The sequence below is a fragment of the Molothrus aeneus genome, chromosome 6 (assembly GCF_037042795.1).
Source record: "Molothrus aeneus isolate 106 chromosome 6, BPBGC_Maene_1.0, whole genome shotgun sequence".
Classification (NCBI taxonomy): domain Eukaryota; kingdom Metazoa; phylum Chordata; class Aves; order Passeriformes; family Icteridae; genus Molothrus; species Molothrus aeneus.
The window spans coordinates 48,664,340-48,677,084 of NC_089651.1; the positions used below are offsets into that span (position 1 = coordinate 48,664,340).

At 39.3% G+C, this 12,745-nt stretch overlaps 1 protein-coding gene across 7 annotated transcripts in view; it reads left to right on the plus strand.

The window, feature by feature from the left end:
* The window catches only part of TUNAR (TCL1 upstream neural differentiation-associated RNA), a 161,703-nt gene that overhangs the window by 132,653 nt on the left and 16,305 nt on the right, over window positions 1-12,745 (plus strand). The window contains exon 1 of one of the 7 annotated variants that reach the window (XM_066551300.1): window positions 4,323-4,403. The exons of 5 other annotated variants lie outside the window; for them this stretch is intronic. In XM_066551300.1, the coding sequence (XP_066407397.1) occupies window positions 4,368-4,403 (36 nt within the window). In that variant the 5' untranslated portion in view covers window positions 4,323-4,367. Of the gene's footprint in view, window positions 1-4,322; window positions 4,404-10,113; window positions 10,181-12,745 lie in introns of those variants that run through there. One more of the 7 variants, XM_066551303.1, reaches the window with a different exon arrangement.

Below are 12,745 nucleotides of genomic sequence, written 5' to 3' on the forward strand. Positions count from 1 at the left end.
AGGTAAAAGAAATTCTATATCATGCAAGAATGAGTAATATTATTTTAGTAAATGAAAGCTACAGAAAGGTTTTGAATGTCTGCAATACTGGCAGGTACAAAAGATTTATTCTATTTTGTTTCCATGGGAAACAACTACCAAGTGCAGACTTGGATGCTGTGTTTTAGAAACAGTGGGAGAGACATCCTCTTACGCAAGTCAGGAAGCCGAAAATGTGAATTATTACCCAGGTCATAAAATAAACAAATCCAGTGTGGGATGTTCTCACATCAAGTAACTTTTGCTGTGTATTAGAGGAGTGTTCAGAATTATTAGAAATACCTTCAGTGGGCATTGGAAGATATTTTTTGTTAATAGCTGTAATGTGGTTTTGTCTTCCTGGATGAAGGGTGCTAGGGGAGTGCAAGGAGATGTAACTACCTGACTTAAAAAATACTTAGGGTCAGTGTCAAGAAATTGCCTAGCAGATCAGGAATTGCACAATTAATAAACTGGGATGGAAGAGCAGATTTCTTTTCCAGGAAGGCTGGTTTATTTGGGTCTCTGTTTTAGAAATTAGGGAGAACTAAAAGGTGGTATACCACTATAGTGGTAATGTGAAACATATTTATTTTCTTATGCATCCTGGTTGATCACTGAGTTTGGAAAGTTGAGTGGTTCTTGAGTGAACTGTGGACCTGCCTCCACTCTGAGGGGAAACCCTTGGAAATCTGACTGCTTTTGAAGGAGCTGGAAAAAGATCAGGAGCAGGTTTGTGTGGCAGCTGCCATGGACTGTGCAGCTGGGTATGGAGAGGACAGGCTCCTGGCAGCAGATTTTCAGGATGGGAAGGATAAATAAAGCCAAAAATACAAAAGCCAGGCTACAGCAGGACTCAAGAACAAGAATCAGAGCTTAAATATGATTCAAAAGATGTAATTTTGTAGTATTTCCCAATAAATCTCCTCCTTATATGATGGAGGACTCCATAAGGCAGTTTTTAAAGAGAAAATGGCAATGCAACTTCTTCAAATCACTGCAGCAGGAGGAAGCACAGAGGAAAAAACACATTGTAGTGTGACAATACTTCAACAGGGTTCAGAGGAATCAGCCTTGACTTTAGGGGTAAAGGTTCAAATCACATATACATGTGCACTGAAGCAGAATTTTTTGTGTATTTTACTATCTAAAATGTGTGACTACTGTAAGAACCAATAAGCAAAACTAAGGAAGAACACAACCCATAAATGTCATCTTCACTGTCAGAGAGAATCTCTTCCTTGTAGAAGTCATCCCCTCAACTCTCTATGTGAACAAGAACTGCATCCTACATTCAAGTTGCCCATTGCAAACCTGTCCTCACATCAGCAGTTCTATGTCAATCAGTGGAACAACTTGCATGAATATTATTGTTTAACCCCAGCTGGAAGCTAAACACTGCAGGGCTGCTTGCTCACTCCCCTCTGGTGAGGGGATAGGAGAGAGAACCAGAAAAGTACAAGTGAGAAAACTCATGGGTGAGACAAAGACTGTTTAGCAGGTAAAGCAAAGGCCACACACACTCAAGCAAAGCAAAACAAGGAATTCATTTACCACTTCCCATGGTTCAGTCACCTCTGGAAGAGCCAGTCTCCATTGTCTGTAATGGCTACTTGGGAAGACAAATGCCATCATTTTGAACATTTTTTCTCCCCTTTTCCTTTGTCTTTCCCCTCTTTTATATATATGCTATTTCCCGTGTTTTATATGACACTATATAGTACAGAATATCCCTTGGGTCACTTGGGGCCATCTCTACCAGCTGTGTTCCCTCCCAGTTCCTTGTGCAGCCCCAGCCCAGTCTCTGGTGGGGTAGGATGAGAGGCACCAAAGGCCTTGGCTCTGTGAAGGCTCTGCTCAGCAAGAGCTAAAACATCTCTGTATTGTGAGTATGCTTCCAGCACCAAACACAACCTCATACTAATTACTAGAAAGAAAAACAACTCTCTTCCAGCTAAACCCAGCACATTATTCCTTATTCTACACCATTTACATCATGCTCAGGCACCACACTGTCCAATACATCCTCATTAACCTACCCCGCTTTCCATCTTTATATATAGCATGTAGATATCACTCCCTTAGTCTATGGACCACCCTTATAAAATATCCAGAAATGTCCAGAAAATCTCTATTTAGCCCATGCTCTTTTAGCCCATGACTTTGGGCTCCATCTCTTACAGCGGTCACTCGGAATGGGAGAGGTCAGAACTAGCACAGTGAGTAAGAACTACCCATGTGGATAAATTCTAAAAGGTTTTGTAAGACCAGGCTCTTTGTCATGGCAACAGATTTATTAGGCTTCAGGCATAATTTGGATTTTCCCTCTAAACAAAATCATTTTTCTTTTTACCTATGCAAATCTTTTGCCTTGTAATTAGAGCAAGAAAAATAGGTTAATTACATTCTTAAAGATCATGTAACTGTACAGATACATTGTTAGAGAAAAATTATCAGAGTATGCAAAAATTTACCTTTATTAGTGACTTCCAAAATGAAGCAAAGTGTATTCTTACTGGAAACATTCATTGCCTTATTATTTTTCTGATAGTATTAACATTGCTACTGGGTATTGTCAATTTTTCCAGGAACCCATCCTGGGTTCATTTGAAACATCACTGAATTACAAAATACTCTCTATTATTAGGTTCAAGGATACTTACCCAGCTTTTTACTACATTAAATATGTTCATTTTTTAGTTAATACATGATGTTTAGCTCTTTAGTTGATCCAGGAACATTTATCTTTACAGTATAGAAACACAATATGAAATCATAATTATAGTAAACTTCCTACAGAATATAGATACATATTGAAATAGGAAGGATAAAATCATCTGGGTTTCATTTCTCTGTGCAATTTTGCATGCTTATAAATGTATATATTATTAGGATATATATTACATAACAAGCAATATTTAATTAATTGTCATTTGTAAAGAACAGTTCCTTTTTGCATAGGATTTATATTCCACAAGGTTATGCATTAGAAAGAAAAATATTTAAAAAACAAGCATAGCAGCTTAATACGTATCCAGTACACTAATGCAGTAATAGGTTCATTTTTTTATTTTATCCCTGTGATGTACATTGTGATAATAGTGGATTCTTTTCTAACGAGTGTGTATTTTGAGAGAGAAGGGTTTACATGATGCAGGGTGTTCATTTTCTTTAGCATACATTACTGCCCATGATTTGCTGTGACTTAAGACACTTTAGTGACATTTAAAATAATTTTAAAACTTGCACAACAGCTGTATTTGGCTTTCTCTGTCAATTCTAAAGCATGTAAAATTAGTAAATTCCTTTTCTTTTAAGATACTTATAGTAAAATTTTGATGCTGAGAACATCTGTATTTCATTTCAGTCCATTTGACTATTTCTTTAGATAAACAGTATGAATTAAAGTTTGAACAATCTGCATTGTCAGGGAAGTTATACTGAGCAGTGGAAATATTTCCTACACCTGCAGTAACTACTTCCAGTCAAGAAAAATGTGGCACATAAGTATTCCCTCTATTCCTGAAAGCTTTGAGCTGTCTTGATTCAAGATCCAGCAGAAACCTGATTTTGCAAAGGCCTGAAAAAAATCCAAAACAAATCCCAAATGAAACTTGAAGTTTTGACATTTAAGTGTAAATGTCCAAAGAAAGAATGTTTCTTGGTCGAGTAATTTCTATAGATCAGCATCTGTGTTTTACATAAACCAGGATCAAAAATTGAATTTTTTTAAAAAATGAGAAGTTCTAAAAATTAATATGTTTGGAAATGCTGATGTCGAAATGACACAAGATTTCATTTTGACTTTTTAAATCAGACTTCCATTTGTTACAAGAAATTGTACTGATATCTGTTTTTCTGTTTTTCTCAGTGAAATTTTGCAACTTTTTGTTTTTGTTTTTGTTTTAGTAGGAAAGTGTTTTGTTGTGATTTTTTTCACTAAATCTCTTATAGCTGTCCCAATATTTATTGTCTCTCACAAGTCATTCCTTTAACTGGAAGCTTTCTGAAGGGTCATCTTTAGCATTACATATTGCCTAGCCCCACATTGCTGACACTGAGCAGCAGTTCTCACCAGGCCCATGGCAGAACATGATCTCTGATGGCGATTCCCTCCTTTAATTCTTCTTGTGTCTTCAAAAAATGCAGGCCTCTATTTTTCTGAGTTTTACAGATTCCAGAAGTAGTGCTTTTTACTACAAAAGCCTTCAAGAGGCCTTCAAAAGGCATGCAGGAAAGAGTAGAATTAATCTAGTATTAATATCCTTATTTAAATAGATAAAGAAGGGAGCAACAAAGAAAGTGCCCAAAGCTATACTGGCAAGGGAAGAGTTCGGAATTGAACCCAAATGTCCTTATTCTCAGTTCATCACAGTCCCTGCAAGGTTGGTCTTCATTTTGTTCATTTCTTTGCTTAATGGCTTATATTTGGACTTTTAAGTTAATACTAGCTGAAGTATCAAATGTGAAAGGGAATTACTGATGCATACTTCCTTTCCAGTCTGACACAGTTGTCCTAAAAATTCTTTTTTCTCTCCTGAGCCATTCTGTTTGAATGTAACCATTAATTATGTAATTGCTTTGCTACACAGGGGAAGTAGTTCCTCTATTAAACAGAAAATTACTAAATATAAATATCCTAAACCTGCCATACAGGTTCTGGGGGATGTACATATGTACCTGTTTATACTGTCAGACTTTAGGGACAGCTGTGGGGCTATGCAACGGTTTCGAAGGCTTTTGGCAAATTAATCAAATTCCAACACGGAAAAAAATCCAGCTAAAAAGACTGATGTCTGGAATCCACACAGGTCATTATGAATCCAGCACTTGTGGGAAAAATAGGTGAAAGAGAGAATATGATACCTTACAGTGATTATTATTATTATTAACCCTGGTATGCCTCCTCTGTCCAAGGTAATCAAGTTTTGTATCCTCTTTATGAGAAATGAAAAGATGGTTTGCATGGAAAGTACTTAGTAGCTAAAATTACATCTCAAGTTGGGGGAAAAAAAAATCTGACTTATCTTAATACAAGCTCAGAAAAATTTTCTACATGTCAAGAAGGAAAAATAGCTTTTTGCGAATTGCCAGAGTTTTGGAATGAGTTCTGCAGAAGAATATCCCAGAAATCTGCTTCAGATCAGTCTATTTGTGCAGCTCCAGGTGTTAAATGCCTCTAGGTGCTGGCAAGTACAGGACTTGCCCAATTACCCAGTGACATATTAATGTAGAAGAATATGAAAGTCTGATTAAAAACGGTACTTTACTGGAAATCTCATCTCACTTTGGTTTTATTCCTGAAAAATGTTAAGAAGAGAACTTAAAATGGACCTTACTGCACCAAGTATAATCTTTTATTTTTTCTGACATAAACTTTTTACAGGCTTATAATGGGAAAAATGTTAGCAAGGAATGCTTTTGTCAATACATACTCCACTGTAGTAAGGAATTACATAACTTGCTTCAAAATAATGTTCTCCAGTGCAGAGAGCTCAGCAGCCAGGAGGATCACCTGCACTCTGATTTCATCCACAGTGATGGTGCAGAGGGTCATCTCCAGCCTACCTCAGCCTTCCACAGTAAACTGTTACCTGTAAATATCATAAAAGAAGTTCTGAAAGTCCTTTCTAGCTAAGCTGACAATTTTTGCCATGGAATCTTGGATATTAGAGTACATAAAGGTATTTAAGTTCAAGCACATGCTGGTGCTTAAGGACTTAACATATCACACGGACTGTACTTATTTTTTAAGCCAGAGGGAACAAGGTATCCAAATACCTTTGAGGATCTGACCATGGGGATTTATAATATTTGTTTATTTTCCACAGCATTAGGAGTCAGGAAAGTAAATCTAATTATTGTAGTTGGGTAATTACTGAAACTTGACAGGTAAAGTGGTTTTTATTTGGCTGAGAAATATTGGAGAACAACTGAAGTCCATCAACATAAATAATGAAAAATAAATAATGAATTTCATTAAGAGCCTCAGAGGATATTAATGCAATCCATATTCTTAACTTCTGAATTCTGAAAATTTGTGATTTATCATTTTATGCATATGTCTCTAGATACTGAAAAGCAACACTTTCTCCTCCATGTGAAACAGTGATATTTGATAAGAAAAATTAGGACTTTATTTTGACATATCCCAAAACTTAGCAATACTGTTTGCAAAGTGAGATTTTACTGAACTGTGTTAAGAATACCAGAAAATTTCTTTTAAGAAGGACAAGCCTAATATTTGAAAACAAAACCATGTAACTTTTTGAATGGGAAATCTGATGACAAGACTGTCTAAGAGCCGTGTGTTGGAATTCCTTTTTTTACCTTGCATCTAAACAAAACACTGGGTAAAAGGTTTTTTGTTCAGGTGTTCACAGTAAATGTAACTTTTCACTGAATTCAGAAGCACTACAAAATACTTAGCAGAGGAAGGCAGAATTTCAGAAAGGCTTTTAAATAATTCTTGAAAGTGGCTCTTAATGGATGACCACAATGGGCCTTAGGATAGTATTGTTTCTGTGCTGCTGAACACAGTTCTTGTCCTCTGTATGTATTAATGAAAGCTAGAAAACAAACCTTTCTCTAGGAAGGTTTTCAGTAATGTCATGCCCATTTGGTTTGGGGTCCTGTGACCTCGTTCCATAGCAAATGGAAGGTTGCACCAAAGTGCTCTGAAGCCTGGCACAGCTGGATGAGTTCTAAAAACACTGCTGTGGAAATTTATAACAATCTACACTGTACCTGCTCCTCTGGAGCCATTCTGAGATGTTGTTGGCTCAGCATAAAGGCAATGGCATCTTTGACATTACTTAATATAATGTTCAGCATGTTTTAATGTGTCATTTCACTGGGACCACCCTGACTAACGTGATGTACCTCATTGCATGGTTTTAATACACAAGCTCTTTAGAGGAGATTGAGGAAGGGCTGGTCTATTACTTCTGTTCCCAATTGTTCTGCTACAAATTCTGTCTCTCTTTGTGTGCTTTCAAAAGGAATTTTAAGGGATCACTGTTGTCTTTCAGTTTATTTGTTGGCCCCACCCTGAAAACCATGCAATGGATATTTAATGCTGAAAGGTCCCAAGTATCTGTTCCATTCCTCACTGAATTTTAGTAAACTAGTAAAAGACCACAAATCACATCTACAATGTTTCAAAAGGGGAGATAGATCAAAAGCCTCACTTAAAAAAACCCCAAAAATCCATAAGCAGACCATGTGTAATGGTCCAGAGAGTTTTGCTACAATGGTTTTGCTGAATTTATCTCCAAATCCATTTCTGACCTCTCATCTTACTTTCAGCAGATTATGAGTACATGAAAAAGGTACACCAAATGGGCATCACAGGGGTTTAATGTCAAGAACACTCATGTTCCTTACTTCACAAACTCTTCCAACCTACAGCACCTCACATGGAGGTGCAGCATCTCTCTGAAGAAGTCAAGTTGCGTGTGAAGAGAGAAACAACCTTTCTGAATCCCTCCAGGTTAAGCATGTGAATAGCACTGTGTGAATATGATGCAAACAGACAGGATCAATAAGCAATTTCCTTCATAAAACAGAGACCTTCAGTTAAAATCTGAAAATTTTTTGCCAAGTTACAGCACAGGAATTACTGTATATCTAAAGAATCTGGCATCCTCTCCTCCTTGCCCACATGTCTCTAGCAGATGCTTGTAGAATTCATCTTCCCTTGTTCTTTTTTGTGTTTATCCCAGTCCATGTGGACGCACATGGTTAAACCCCATGGCAGTGCACCTGGGTACATCCATGCATTGCTCGTGGGTATAAACCAGGATTCTCATCCCTTCAGTGCATACATGCACATGTGCCTCCTGTGAGGGGTCACAGCTGTGGGACCACACCCTGTCCTGCCTCACCAGGGACCTGATCTCCCAGTCCCCTGTGGCTTACAGACAGCTCCTCAGCCCTCAGTAATACTGCTAAGACCAGAAACCTCAGCTACATAAATGATGTGTGCACAAATCACATCTTCCATGTAATTAAAAAGCCAGCCAGCATGGCCTCATGGGCCATGGCCATGTGCCACTTTGTTTTTAGGTTATGTGCTCTGTCAGTATGACCTTGTGGGCCATATCCATCACAGACCCTCCCTGCTCCTCAAGGCAAAGCCCAGGCTCTGTGCTCAGAATTCAGTTTTCACTCATATGATGACTGCTACTCTGTTATAAAACGATCCCACAGAGATGAGCTGAGATGCTTTGGGTAGCTGTTAGGGTAGGGAAATCACAACCAGGTAGGACTCTTCCACTTCAGCTGCTTGCTTTAGGCTTTGGGTGTGAAATGCAGCACTTTGCACATGAACACGCCTGTGTCCTCAGTGAGGGGTGAGAGCTACCATGCTACTTGTGACTGTCACAGCTGCTGTGAATTGAACTGGAGCCAGGATAGAGCACTTAAGAAAGTCCCCACAGCCCCAGTTCCCCACAAATACAAGAGGTTGGGCCAAAGCTGCTATCTACTTCACACTTCTTTTTCTCCTGGTCTGGAGGTATGAAGTCCCATCCTCTTTGCTTTTACAAGATGTAAAGATGCTGATCCTCCTGGAAATCAGGTTACCATCACTGTGGGAGACAGCTTCCAGATCTGTTTGTCAGGACTACTGAACCTTGCTTGTGTGTCCCAGGGTGAGGATTAATCTGTTAATGTTTGTAAAAAGCTATGTAAATGATCTGTATCATGCTGACAGGTCAAGTACTGCATTGCTCACTGGCTGCTCCTCCTGACAGCTTAAGATACATGCCAAACAATGCCTGCTCTTTCAGACCGTGTTCACTGATGTAGTTTGACTGGCTTAACCCTCTCAGGATTTGGACTGACTGCTTCTAGCCTACTGATTGGATGATAAAGCACAAATATGCAAAGCTGGTGCTTTTCACATAAGCTAGAATTCAATACAGACATTGATTTATGCTTGCACAGGACCATGGGCTCAAAGAAAACCTCTTGGATCTATTACAGTACATGTGCAGTTCAGGTCCTGAAGGACAGTGGAAAGCAGTGAGCCAAGCAGAGCTCAGGGCTGTCCTTGGCTGTGGGCAGGAGGCAGCAGCAGAAGCTGCTTTTGTGAGCCACTGGCAGGATTTGGCCCTGCTGCACCTGCAGGAGCTGCAGAAGCTCAGAACAGCTGCAAGGCTCAGCAAAACTCATCCAAGAATGTGAATCCTACCAAGAGGAGGGTGTGCTTGAAATTTGGGAACCTTTTTATTCTGTGCTTATCACATAGATTGCAGGTAATATCAGTTATTGAGATCAGGGTCTGACAGAGGTAGATATTGAAGAAATTATAAGCAAAACAGCCTCTTCTAGAGAATTAAATTCTGAGTGAATGGAACTCCCATAAGTAATGCTTCAAGCACACAGAATGCCAAAAAGATAGTAACTAATTTCACTGTCTGCTTGACTACGTTCTTGGTCCCAGTTATCAGCATTACATGTGGAACTTTATGTTGATTTTTGTTATTAATGATTAATACTTTCATTATCTATAAAGCCTTTTGCAGAGAGGATCACTTGCAAAAGAGGATCTTTACAGATGTCTCTCTGGGTCTAACTGTACTTTTCCTTAACTACCTAAGCTAGAAAGCCATGCTGCAGCATGATGCAAGGGCTGTTCTCCTTATAAGCTGTTACTAAACAAGATTAGGATTGACAAAAGAATGGGACTTTCTGAGAATCTTCATGGTTGCATGGTCTTCTTTGAAGTTACTGGAAGTGATAACTTAATAGTTGACTCATTTTCAGGGACTCACACATTACTGTAGAGTCAATACATACTCCAGCAATTTGGGTGAGCAGGTGACTACAAATTATATTTTGTTTTTCCCACTGTTGCTCATCTGGGCAACTTTTGATTTCAAAGCCTAATCCAGTACCTGATTGTCAGTGAGAATTGTGCCACTGATTTCTTCCACAGCTGGATCAAATCACAGGCTTGTTTCATCTTCACCACTGGTACAAGTTGCTGTGGTAGAAAATAGAAATATACCTTGGCTTTGCACTTTGTTTCTTTATCTTTACTTTTCATTCCTTTCCTCTTTCAGATATTTACCTGCCAAATACTTGGGGCTTCAGCAAATGTTCAGGGCATATCTCTGTGTCTCTGCACAATACCTCTGCACACACATCTCCACTGGTATGTGAATTGCTGCTCCACAGCAGGCTATCTCCAAGATCTAGCACACCTCTTGTTTTGTTTCTCTCAAGCAGCCTCTTTGTCAGCTGCAAAACTCCATGAGAATAATTGATAATGAAAGGAACTGATTTCTTCTTTCTCCTTGTAAAATGGTATCACAACTCCATTTTAGGTCTTTGTTAACACTTGCACTAAGCAATGTGTATAAATGTACCCAGCTGGCATTGATCTAGCTGGATTGAGCAACAGGCAGGGGAGAGGTGATAGGGCATGGGCTTCAGAGTGCATCTCCAGGGGGTAGCAGGAATGTGGCTGTGGTTTCAGGTAGCTGCTCCTCGTGGGGGTCCAGGCCTTTTATTTTCTAGGAGACTTCTGCTCCCACCTGGCTAGGTGGCAGCTACCTTGGGCAGAGTTATGTGTGCAGCAGTCCTGCAGCAATCACTGTGGCAGAGAAATAGCTGATGTCAATTAAAAAATTACTGCAAGCTGGAAAAGTTGGAACAAGATGAATTTATAAGCCTTGTTTGGAAAGTTTTAAATATCTTGTTTACTGTGCTGTTAAAAAAAAAAAGGTAAAATGTTAAAAAACAATGAAAACCAATCATCTGTAAATCTTCCTTTGATGTGATGCCTAGTGATATTGTAGTGTTTACAGTTTTGACAGCAGCATGACACAAGAAAAAAAAATAAAAATTAGCATTTACAAGAAGTTAGGAATGAGAAAACAGAAGGAAGACAGCAGACATTTATGCTAACAGAGGGATTATGGCTTTCAAGAAAGGGCAATGTGCCATCTATATAGCACAATCATTTTTGTAAATCCCTGTTTTCCTTCTTGGCAATTACCACCTGGCAACAGTGAGGAAGAGGCAGCCCATACACTGCTTTGACAAGATGGCAATCGTGTTCTTTAATAAAATGTTTAGTAGCTCTGCACAGCATTGTCCCAGCAGCATATGACTGGGGGGAGAGTGCTAATATTAAAGGAGGGCAAAGACACAGTTTCTCTGAGCCAGAATTGTTCATGCTGACCAGCTTCCCAACTGCAAAGGGTGTCCCTGTGTTCATGAAGGTGCCCTTAGAACCCCAGAGGCCCTGACTCCTCAGTCCCCACCTGGTGCTCTGGCCCCTCAAACATCCTTCCTGTGCCAGGCAACAGCATCCACCAAAACTGTAATCCATGTGCAGTGTAGGAGAGTTTGTTCTTAGCTGGTTGTGCAGTGTACAGAAGGTGGCACGTGTTGGTTAAGCATGGTGTACATGCAGGTACCTATGAAAAAGCTGTTCTGTTCTTAAACATTAGCAAATATCTGCATGTGGTGAAGTGCTGTGGATTTGTAAGTCATGCACATTTTCTCCTCAGTAATGTTTACTTTAGCCCCAGGGACAATGCAGAGAGTAGCTGTGACCAGAATGGATGACTTCATTAGAGGAGGGAACTTACCCAGCCTCACTGACAGATTTTTATGAAGGGTTTCCCAAAGCCAGCCTGCAGCAGTGCATCACTACAGACACGCTTCTGACATTTGTAGTTCAAGAAGCAGCAGTACTAAAAGTAAAACACTGCCAGTGGGTTTCCATAAAAAGCCTGATTCTTGGATTATTTCTAGGGGTTTCAGTGGAGCTATGAGCTGTACCACCCTAAGCTTTCTCTTGGAAGGACTTGACCAGCCTGCATCTGTCTTCCTTTCCACCCCTGCCAAACAGTGCTGCAAGCTCCAGAGAACCAAGGGCTGGAGAAAGGAACCAGAATTTGGGAGCAACTGGAAGAAAGAGACACATGAACTCAAGAAAAAAGACTCAGGAGTCCTTTGAATGTTTACTTTCAGAAATAAGCAAAAAAAAAAAATTCTCCTGACAAAACATTAGCTTCCAAAAAATTGACAAAGTTAATTTATTATCCATAAAATAGATTATCCGTTTGGAAAAATACCTGGAGTCTTTCTTATCTGTGCAGAATAGATTGCCCAATATTCCCATGGCTTCTGCCATAGGTCCTAGTTTGATTACAGGCATGAAATGTAGATAAGTGTAATTATGATACAGGCAGATTTATGTGTCCCCAGGCAGGTTTTAAAATAACAACAAGATTATACATATTGGATCTATGGAGAGAAAATGTCCATTATTAAAATCAGTCCACAAGCTAGTACTGTGAAAAGCTTTCTTCTTCAATACCACTGTCAGCCCTGCTGAGATTTTAAATTGGAGTTTGTCTAGTGTAACTCTCACTGTCTATTTAGAAAGCAAAGCCAGAAATATTAAACTTTAGTCTCAGGTTTTTAAAGTACAGGAAAGCTAATATAATTGCTGCATTAATGTAGAGTTATGAGCTTTTAGGCTCCCCAGTTTTTGGCAAAGAAGGGTTGCATCTCTTGATTCATGGAATAAGATATTTCCCAGTATAAATTTGCCAAACTCTTTCTCTTCAGAAAAAAAATCTGCATCCCTTCCTCTCCTCTGGACCATTTGGCTTGGCTGTGTGGTTTGTAACTGCCTGTGCTTCCTCCAGAGCTGGCTGCACTTCAGTCACCAGTCACTGTGCTGAGTTTCTGGGTGAATTAT